At 44.0% G+C, this 11,226-nt stretch overlaps 1 protein-coding gene across 1 annotated transcript; it reads left to right on the top strand.

Moving 5' to 3' along the window:
* The first annotated feature begins 8,985 nt into the window (after positions 1-8,985).
* Positions 8,986-10,187, top strand: LOC135100370 (uncharacterized). The gene is made up of 2 exons (XM_064003190.1): positions 8,986-9,623; positions 10,100-10,187. Exons 1-2 carry the CDS (start codon positions 8,986-8,988, stop codon positions 10,185-10,187), a joined length of 726 nt encoding a protein of 241 aa, XP_063859260.1.
* Positions 10,188-11,226: the final 1,039 nt, after the last annotated feature.

The following is an 11,226-nucleotide window of genomic DNA, read 5'->3' as shown; positions in this document are numbered from 1 at the left end:
TCATAACGGTGTAACAATACTTCCTATCGCAGCCGCAGCCACCCACCAACACAACACTGTAAAGATGAACAAGAATCATGTACTTCTCATAGCGGCGGCGGCGGTGTGTTGAGGCAGCACTTCCACGGTATACGGGGGAAAAATGGAGATATTTCCTTCCTATCACTATTAACGAGAACAAGAATCATGTACTTACTCTTAGTAGCGGCGGTGGTTATGGCGGTGGTGATGGCGGTGGTGATGGCCGTGGTGGCGGTAGTGATGGAGTGTTAGTGTAACTCAAGCACCGAATTATTATCACACCTATGCTTTTTTCCAACGATCAATAATCATTCGCCATAGTTTCCATAGTTTCATCACTACAACACGCTTAGTGATCCGACTGTATGCGCTGCACCAATACACAGTCTTGATAACACAACATTGCAGTGTTCAGCACAAGAGACTTCCTGGCCACGGTGACAGTTACCATGGCGCCGCTCCGTCACGTGTGTTGAGAGCACTCGCCAGCCTCCTCCACGATGTGTCTCTCGTTATAAAGAGACTGCATAACCGATACGGTCCTGCACCACACAGTTCACTCCCGAGACTCAGCATCTACTCAGTCCTGTCTGATCATCCACTCTCCCAAACACCTGCGTTATCCGGAATTCCGTGGCCAGGACGAAACTCACGTGCATTCTTCCTCTTGCGGCAGATCACTCTCCACGAGACCAGAGGCCCACTGCGTCACGGTGTCGTTTCGTCCCAACTCGTGTACTTGGCGCTGGCTTGTTCTGTAAATACATAGAGGCAGCGGCGTGATATCTGTCCAAGAAATTGTATTCACACGAATGTATCATAATTTTACATACTAATATAGTTTTTTTTTATATGGAAATAAGAGTTATGCTGTCAATAAAGGAGACGTGGACGCTGATAGAGATGAGCATGAACAGTGAGTGACGCAGTGAAGCAGCTCGAGCGTTTCAGCTCGTAACCAACCTGTGAGTAATTAACATGACTCACAAAAACCAAGATGAGGTGACGCAGGAACATTGCTGCTTACAATGAGACAGAGTGAGATGGAGGGAAGAAATTGCGGTAGAACTGGAAAGGATGGGAGTCACAGAGGAAGATGCAATGGACAGAAAGAACTGGAGAAGACTCGTACAAGGAGCCAACCCCTCACTCTAGGAAACGGCGATAGGAGAAGCAATATTGTTATCTGGTGCGCAAGACTCATCAGTATATAGGAAGAATAAACTGCAGAAGACCTGTATACTTATACAACTATTTGTGGTAAGCTAAATACTTACATTTACGCCACACACAATCATATCAGCCTCGTCCCTTGAGTCTCGCGCTGCCAAGATGATTCGTCTCAGGATTCAGTTCCAAGTGCCGTCCATCTAGAGATCTGCGACGTCACAAGAGGTTGAGGAAGGTCAGGCGAGCGAGGGATGGATAGGTAGTGTAGGGCAGGCTGGTTGTGAGATGGCTAGGACAGAGTGGAGAATAACCTGGATAGGGAATAAGGCAGGACAGGAAAGAAAGGGATGACTAGGCAAGAGGATGACAGGCTGGGTGTGGGGATAGCTGGGTGGGGATGGAAACAGTGGAAGAGGAATGGTTGGGTGGAAGGAAGAGGCCAGTACGAGTATATGGAAGAATTATTGTGCGTGTGTGCGTGTCAAGGTAATCAAATCTAACGTGAGTTTCTATACTACTTTGTTTCATTATGCTTTATATGATCATTAGAGACCTTTACCTGTTAATATTTCACAATTGTGTGGTGGAGCTTCACTACTGGAGGCGTGAAAAGTTTGACCTCCTCACTACTCAGAATAATTAAATATAACATGACTTTTTATGCCACACTGTATGTTACCTTATATGAACACTGCTATTGTCTCCCTCTTAATACTCTGTGAGGTAAGTGTGTGCTGGAGATTCATCAGTGGAGGCGTAGAATGGTTAAGCTCCACACCACTCCCAGCAATTAAATTTAACACGACTTTTTGCACTTTTTTTCTACGTTCTAATACGTTTGTAAAATCACAAGACTTTATTTTTCGTCTTAGTAGTTCATGTTAGGTAAGTGCGAGGCGGGCATTCACTAGTAGGGGAGGCTTCTCAACCACTTCATATGTTACAATACTTTCTGAAGCAGCGTTATTAAACTCACCACACACTTGACTTTTCCTGACTGGTTCGTACCGATATTAAGTTAAAGTAAGGCAGAAATTCAATGGTGACAGGAGCTTCCTCAGTCGCCTCACCACTGCACAAGTGTCAATATACACAACACTTTTCTTTTTACACATTATTTTCTGAAAGTTAATACACTCACCAGACTCCTGATATGTTTTTGTCTCACTATTTCACATAAATACAAAGTAACATAAAAATCTACTTCACATGATGAAATTTAACAAGTCTTGCTCTTTTTATTCAGCTTCCTCTGCTATGGTAATAAATCTAAATTAGCTCTCTCTTTTTCTCTCTCTTTTTCTGTCTTGCTTTTCTATGTTATGTAAGTACGAGGCAGAGATTAACTAGCGAAGGGAATTTTTAAACCACCTCACGACTCCAAGTAATTCCATCCAACACTCCTTGTATCGTTCCTTATAACACTTTCTAAAACGACGTACATAAATTTTTGTCACCCGAGTTTTTTTTTTTTCCTACAATTTCATATTGAGTGAAAGTGAAGGAGAATTTCAATAATTCAATACAGGCAAGAACTTTTAAGCTTAATTTAAAAAAGCCTTCCTTAACTTTTACACGAGTTTCTAAGCTACGTTTATAATGTTGACCTTATGTTTTATTTACTTTATTTATTTACTTTTTTTTTATTGTTTCACTGTAAGAGGCAGAATCTCAGCTTAATTTAACACAAGTACCTTCTTTTTTCCACACAAGACTTTTCAGCGACGTTTATGAATATTCATCAACAAACACCCAAACAGTTTTTCTTCCTTACTGTATTCTTAACCGGTTTGGTACCTTATCTTAATACCTGGAAAGAGAGAGAGAGAGAGAGAGAGAGAGAGAGAGAGAGAGAGAGAGAGAGAGAGAGAGAGAGTCGAACAGACAGAGCAAGACAGACAGACAAACAGAAACACAAACGAACAAGGACAAAAAGACAAACCCAGACAGACAGACGACCAAAGAATGATAAGAAAGAAATTGAAGTAGCTTTTTTCATTTCTCAGAAAAAGAGAAGAAAAAGGAAAGAAAACGGACCCATAACTGACAGGAGAGCTTCAGCATTTATCAGGAAGTGAATAGTTAAAAAGCAGCTGCTGTTCAAAGTCTGATTAAAGATGCAATATAAAAAATAATCCTGCGTGTGGCGAGAGCCTTCCCGCACGCTGCCGGAACTGCCACTAATGACTCAATCGCCTTCAGGATACAATGAATACTGTCCGGGATGAAATGACGGAATGGGAGTGGCGGTGTGTGTGTGTGTGTGTGTGTGTGTGTGTGTGTGTGTGTGTGTGTGTGCTACATTTTATAAAGCTTGATGTAGGGATGGTAGCAACGATTTGGCCTCGGTAAATAATACTTGTGAAACAGGAATTTAATTGTACTTGATTTGTTTGTATGGTGAAGGTTTTAGTTAGGAAATATTTTTAAAGCAGGATCTGAGATGTATTGCATAGAAGTAATGAAGTAAAGCAGTAAAGAAGCAAGGACCTCATGTATTTAATGTTTTAGTTTGATCGCAATATTGATGTGTGTGTGTGTGTGTGTGTGTGTGTGTGTGTGTGTGTGTGTGTGTGATCTGCAGCGCCTCACATCCTTCCAGCCTGGCGTGGCGGGCGTGAACTACCTGCGTGAGAGAAGCTCGTGTGCGGCCTGCTGCTGGCGGGAATGGCGGCCTGCTAAATGGTGGTGGTGGTGGTGGTGATGGTGAGAGATCAGATAGTGCATGATGGTTGTGGTGGTAATGAGGGGTCGGGGAGTTTTTGGTGATGGTGGTGGTGGCGGCAAAACACACTGAAGCAGGAAAAAAATTAGCAGAAAGCAGGGAAAAGGAACCGGAAGAATTAGTAGGACTATAAGGGGGAAAACCGATGCTATGGTCACACAACTCATACTGTAGGGATGAATCAGCAGGAAGCAGAGGAGAGGAAGCAGAAGAATTAGCAGGAAGCAGAGAAGGACGGGCGATAACATGGTCCCACAACACTAAAACAGGGAAAGATTTAGCAGAGAGAGAGAGAGAGAGAGAGAGAGAGAGAGAGAGAGAGAGAGAGAGAGAGAGAGATAGTGATGGTATGGATACGTCACCTTGCACCACGTCACTGCACCACCACCATCACTACCACAACCAAGCATGGCAGGGAAAAGGTAAAAGCAAGACACGAATACTTACCACCATCTCGTATCACACACACACACACACACACACACAAAGACCCTGGAATGAAACACCGACACCTCAGCGCTCGGACATTACAAACAGCGAAACGAGACTTTTTTTTTGGCGCAGGGTCGGTGTGTTGGCGTGCGGAGCTATCAAGGCGCTCAGCTGGTGAAGGACGGCAGGTACAGCAGCGGCGAGAAACTGAGAGGGACCTGAGGCAATAAGTTCAGGCGGGGAGGTGATATCAGGCTCTTATGACCAATTCACCTCAGAAAAAAATCTGGCCTCATATCATACTTTTCCTCAATCAAGTTACTACGCGAAACTGAACTTAAGAACCGCCCATCACGGGGAACACCATAAAGGGAGCTTTGACGTGTAACTGATTGAGTCCACGAGAGGAGAGGTGAGGTGAGGGGAGGGAAGGGGAGGAAGGGAAGGGAAGCTGAGGTGAGATACGAGCAGATAAGATTCAGGTAAGGCAGGCGAGGCAGGAGTCAAACAGTGTCTGCTATCTTCTGACCTATCTTTTGTTTCCTCCTCTTGTCCTTCAGGTTTTATGAAATATTTTGCAGTAATTGGTTAACTAAATTTGCTGCAACACAGCGGTCACATGTTGCAATTGTTTTGGCAGGGCAGGAATCAAAGACTGCCTGCTGACTTATGGCCTGTTCTTCTTGTGCTTTCTCCTCATAGCATAGCCTTCATGTTTTCTGTAATGTTCTGCATTAATTCGTTTATTTAATTTGCTTCAACACTAAAGTCATATGGTGCGAAAAATTTCTAAACACAAAAAAAAAAAAAAAAAAAAATTACCTACACAAAAAAATTTACTCCTTAATTTTTTTTCTTAATTTTTTTATTCAATTAAGTTTATGATATAGCATACAATTTTCACAAAATTTACACACAAGCGAATTTTCCTTGTTAATTCTCTTCGGTAAAGCATGCGAAGTGTCGTGTACAAAACACGAGACAAATACTTCACTAGTTGCCAAACACGACAGTCGTATTACAAGTATTAGATGCCCAAGCATGCTAACAGGTGATTATCCACAGCTGTCACGAAATGTTCACCTTTGCTGGTGTAATTATCATGAGAGTGAGGACCTCTGCTCTCCTTGATTAGTGAGTACAACCTGGTCACCTCGCCTTGCCCACGACACTGCTCCCCTCTTCACCACCTCTCTTCCCCTCACTTCGCCTTTCCCCGACCCTCACCAGTTTCGTCTCTTATCCAAACCATGACATCCCTCCCTTCTTCACCACCTCCCCTCGGCTCGCATATCCCCCCCACGCCTCAATTTCGTCTCTTATCCACCACTCCACCACCCTTCACCTCACCCCAGTCTCATTTTTCTTTTCCTACCCAACCACGCTCCCAGTCCCCCCTCAATTCCATCTCTCCTCTCCCACCCATCCCTGCCTCGTCCCGCCCAGCCCTGTCCTCTGTTCATGCCTGGGGACTATGCAGCAGCAGCAGTCAGTGACCCGAGGCTCCTTCAGGTCGTCCTTCACACGTAACACAGTGCAGACTTGATGAAGACAACAGTCGTCATGTAATCTGAATGTTTGAATATATTTATTTTCAGAGATTTACACGTGAGTGGAGTCACGACAAGATGTATTCCCGAGACTTATAGACTTTGAGACGCAAGAAAACACAGCAAGACGCATTGCTGTGGCTTGTAACATTATCAAGTCACAACAATATCATGATGTAATCTGAATATTTACATATATTTCCCGGTGGAGAATATACATCGGGGTGAAGACACAGCAAGACACGTTACTGAGGCTTACAGACTTAAGAATACAATGCAGTCATGATATACTGTATGTTTATGGTTTTTGACACATAAAGGTCAAACACAGCATAGCATAGCATAGCACAGTATAGCACAGCATAGCATAACAGTGTAAAATAACAACACTAAGTTGGGTCAGTTCCCAGCACACTGAGGTCTCATTTGCCTCTCTCGAGACTTCCACACCGCACCTCCACTACTTTCAAAAGGCTCTAGTTAGTTTCGTTGCACGGGATTCTAAAGGCCCCCACACACGATCAATTTTTTCGTCAATTAATTGATATAAATTTATTGACGTCAATAAAATTGAGGAAATCACTGTGGCCACACACGGTCAATGATTTTACTTCAGTTTTCAGTTTGATTCATAATTTCGAGATGAAAGCATCTGTGGCTGTAGGAATAGTGCTTGCTCTGGACACTCCAAAGCGAAAGAAGAGGAGTAAGTGGGCGAAGAAATGGTATCTCTGTGGAAGGGAACTAGGACATACACGATTGCTGAGGGAATGAAGGGACGACGAGCCAGAGGATTACAGGAATTTCCTCAGAATGGACACCGAATCTTACGACGAACTTCTAAATTTAGTGATGCCAATGATAGTCAAACAAAATACTACCATGCGAGAAGCCATTTCTCCAAATGCGTCTCAGTATCACATTGCGATTTATTTTATTGAAGACCCATCAATAAATATCAAAGGAGTTTTGATCTCTCAATGAATTGATTCAATGAAATTGTTTCAATTAAATTGATATCAATATCCCACACACACGGTCAATTTTTCCATCAATTCATTGACGTCATTAAATTGATATCAATTAATTGACGAAAAAATTGATCGTGTGTGTTGGCCTTAAGAGTTTTTTCTGTGGTTGTAATGGCATACATCATTTCTACGTCACTAACAGGAGAAACACTCTTCATAATCTGGCTAATCATCTCTGTAGCCTTTGAAAATAGTCGTGGTGAGAGAGCAAAGCGTTTCAGGACACGGACCTTTGCTTCTTTAGACACAGAGGCAGGCGAGAGCAGTTGATGAATGGCCTGCTACGCACACCCGCCACGTCCCGCCTTCGGTGTATGATAATAGCAAATGTTATTCATAATCATTCGTCTTTTAACAATTATATATCATGAAATTGTGTTTTTTCTTTTCCTTTTTTTTTAACAAAATAATAAGAAGAATATAGCTTTACGGGGCATAAGAACAAGAACGAAAAAAGGAAACGATATGACTAGCGGTGGATCATGTTAACATTTTGAACGTTTTCTTGGCTTGTCAATACAATATGAAGGCAAAGTCAAAATAATACTAGGAAAAGAAAAGGTAAAAAATAAATACACAAAAACCATAATACAAAAAAATATGTGTTGACAATGTATTGATAACTTATAGCAAATGTTGTATAGCCTAATCCGTAAAACCATTCGTGTGGCTCACTAATATGTCTTTATTTACAGTTTCTATGTAATATTTTCATTACGAAAAAAAAATTCATATTCAGCAAAAAAAATAAATAAATAAATAAAATATACCAGTCATCACTGGTCAGAGAGAGAGAGAGAGAGAGAGAGAGAGAGAGAGAGAGAGAGAGAGAGAGAGAGAATACATAAATGACAGAGAACGGGTAGGTGGCTTGTAGTTGCCAGTCAGTTTTAAGGGCTGGGAGAGGTGTCTGCGTATTTGTGCCGCTGGACAGTGACGTACACTGAAGCCCACACAAGAGTTAGAAAGCTAGCAGTGGGTGTAAGTGACGAGGCGCTGAGCAGCTCGGTGAGTACTGAACAGGGAAGCTTAATTGGTACAAAGTATGCATTTGTTCCAGGTGTTTTGTTGTTAGCCAATTAGCAGTGCCCTTGTTGGTGACTGTGACTAAGCTGTCCGCTCCTTGTTGACGTGTTCAGCATGTTGTGTTCCTAGCTGTCCTGCGAACTGCGGATGCTCAGAACAGCCAAAGGAGTGTTGATAAACATATACGTGCGCTGGTGAAGACTTAGGTGAATGATTAGCCACAAATAGCGATGAAACAGATCCTGTAAAGCACTTGTTCACAAACTTCTTTTCGTCTTTTCCCCCTTCAAGCAGTTCCCCTGTCCGGATTTCCTCCTTCATACAGTGACAAGGAAATGTTGAAACTCCTACAAAGTCATTACTAAAGACGATCGTACCATAAATTTTTATTTGTATTTGTATATAGTACTGCAACAAAACCAAACTACAATATTATATGCTTTTTTTTTCTTCTGTCGGTCAGAGAGAGAGAGAGAGAGAGAGAGAGAGAGAGAGAGAGAGAGAGAGAGAGAGAGAGAGAGAGAGAGAGAGAGAGAGAGCTCACAGCAGTGCAGGGACTCCACAATCATGTGGACTTTCCCACACACCAGCGTGGAGGCTCCCTGGACCCAGTGGTGACGGACCTGCCTCAAGAATGTGTTCAGTGCCTCCCTCTCGACTGTGTGGGCAGCTCTGACCATCATGCCGTGCTCACGACCGTCAGCGTTGCCCCGGCGCGTGACGAGGATCACCAGCAAGCCACCTGGCTGTGGCACCGCGCCGACTGGGTGGCAGTGCGGCAGGCCCTGGCCCTGACAGATTGGGACACAATATTCACCGGGGACCCGCACCATGACACCACCGCCCTCACTACTGTCCTCTGCACACTGCAGCAGCAACACGTGCCACACAGGACGTACTCAACCAGCGCAAAGGACCATTCCTGGTTCGGGTACAGGTGCAAGACTGTTGCTGAGCAAAAGTACAAAGCCTGGACGCGGTGCAGGAGGCACAGTGTAACAAAGCCCCACACAGAAGAACGTGCAAGATCATGATAAAGACAGTGAAGTGGGCCAAGGCAAGGTGCGAGGCGAATATGAGGCGGAAGCTGGCCTCCAACCAGGTTGATGCCAAACAGTGGTGGGGATTAGTAAAGGAGAGGCAAGGTGTCTCCTCTCATGAACGTATCCCCGCCCTGAGGAAGCCTGACGGGTATATGGCCGTCTCCAGTCAAAAAAAGCAGACCTCCTCGCCCGCCAGTTCGCTGAAAAAAATGACAACTCCAGAGCCAGACAGGCAACTGCCCGCCCTCCCCCGCCTTACTGTCTCGAGACTGGAGGGCGTTGCCATCTCTGAGGACGCCATCAGAAGACACCTGAGGGATGTCAACACCAGGAAGGCCCCTGGTCTTGACAGCGTGACCCCACATCTCAAAAAGTGTGCTGTTGAGCTCGCTGGCCCTCTCGCACAAATGTTTCCCTGCTGTTTGCAGCGAGGGGTCTGGCCGTCACTAAGGAAGGAGGCGCGACTCACACCCGTGCATAAAGAGAAGTCGAGGTCTGAGCCAGGTAACTACCGGCCTTGTTACCAGTCAATCTCGCTCCTCTCCGTACTCAGTAACATCTTGGAGAGGATCATAAGCGAGAAGCTCACCGAACACCTCAAGCAGCACCACCTGCTGTCGCCAAAGTAATGTGGCTTCAGAAAAGGCCGCTCCACCTCAACTTGAAAGAGAGCGCATACCTGAATAGCCTAGGTCATGTTGCATGCAGTGACCAACAAGTGATGGTGCATTCTGACTCACTGACTTTCTGTACCCTTCAACCATCACCTTCCCTTAGTGTAGCTGTACGTAATATTGTCACACAATTCACACTCTACAGTAAACAGAGAGAGAGAGAGAGAGAGAGAGAGAGAGAGAGAGAGAGAGAGAGAGAGGGGACAGACACGTAAACTGATTTGATAAGAAGTTACACAAACTCATTACTTGTTAACGAACACAATGATACCTTCACTACCATGGCCACCTTTCTGTTAGCATTGAGAGTACTGTAAAAAGATAATTTGCATGGAGACAGAAAGGGGAATTATTATTTTGTTTTATACTACAGAACTATTTAAGAGACTAACGCAAAAATAACCCTGAAAAAACAATTGTCCAGCAGTGAAGGCTCAATTCTGAAACAGTTCGCAGCCGTCAAGGTTTTCCAGAGGCTGCTTTTCCTAGAACTCTCTGACCCTCTTGAGTGGTGATGACAGACCCTTGCTAACCATTCTTCACGACACAATGACACCTGCGTCCTGACTCACTCCATTTGCCTTATGCTGTGCGGAAATAAAGCAGCAGGTACCGCGAGATTTGAAGCACTCCATCACTCCTTTCGCTGCCTGCCAGTGGTGTCTGTGGGAGGTGTGCTCTGTGCTCTCCATAGATGACTTTATCAGACTCAAGAAAGAAAGCCACAACAGTCAAAGGTAATTCATGTGAGAAACCGCTGATGATTATACCACGCGAGAAATGTAACTACGGGCACGTCAAGGCATCAAATATTCCATCCTGTTGTTGTCAGTGGGGTCACCGAAAATGATAATAAGAAGAACAAGAACAAGAAGACGATAATGATGATGATGAAAGAAAACAACAACAACAACAACAGTCATTTGAACCACACCGTTCTGTAACCTTGAAGAAAACCCAATGCAGTTCAGAAATTAACAGTTACTTATTTACTTGAACTTATTAATCTTTCATGTATAAGAGGAAACTAGTCTAGGCCAACAAAGGACCTTACAAAAAAAAACAAAAAGCCCAGTGAATGTGTCAGTCCCCAAAGAGTGTAGTCAAAAGAGTTATCCAAAATTTAAGGACAGATACTCCAGAAAGGCAGACCACCGCTGTCCCTCCTTCCCTCCCTCTTGAGGCGCCGCGGGGACCAGTGACAGCACAGCCCCGCGTCCCTCATGGCATGTCTCACCAGTTCATGATTTTTTTTTTTTTTCTATGTAGGAAGGACACTGGCCAAGGGCAACAAAAATCTAATAAAAAAAAAATGCCCACTGAAATGCCAGTCTCATAAAAGGGTCAAAGCAGTGGTCAAAAAATTGATCAATAAGTGTCGTGAAACCTCCCTCTTGAAGGAATTCAAGTCATAGGAAGGTGGAAATACAGAAGCAGGCAGGGAGTTCCAGAGTTTACCAGAGAAAGGGATGAATGATTGAGAATACTGGTTAACTCTTGCGTTAGAGAGGTGGACAGAATAGGGGTGAGAGAAAGAAGAAAGTCTTGTGCAGC

Source organism: Scylla paramamosain, chromosome 5 (genome assembly GCF_035594125.1).
Source record: "Scylla paramamosain isolate STU-SP2022 chromosome 5, ASM3559412v1, whole genome shotgun sequence".
Classification (NCBI taxonomy): Eukaryota; Metazoa; Arthropoda; class Malacostraca; order Decapoda; family Portunidae; genus Scylla; species Scylla paramamosain.
This window is presented reverse-complemented; position numbering and strand designations above follow the sequence as displayed.

Excerpts from the sequence above, each read along its gene's own strand:
- LOC135100370 (XM_064003190.1), top strand. The coding sequence starts at position 8,986 with ATGATAAAGACAGTGAAGTGGGCCAAGGCAAGGTGCGAGGCGAATATG. Across the intron at positions 9,624-10,099 it reads CACCACCTGCTGTCGCCAAA|TGAAGGCTCAATTCTGAAAC; the intron begins GTAATGTGGCTT and ends ATTGTCCAGCAG.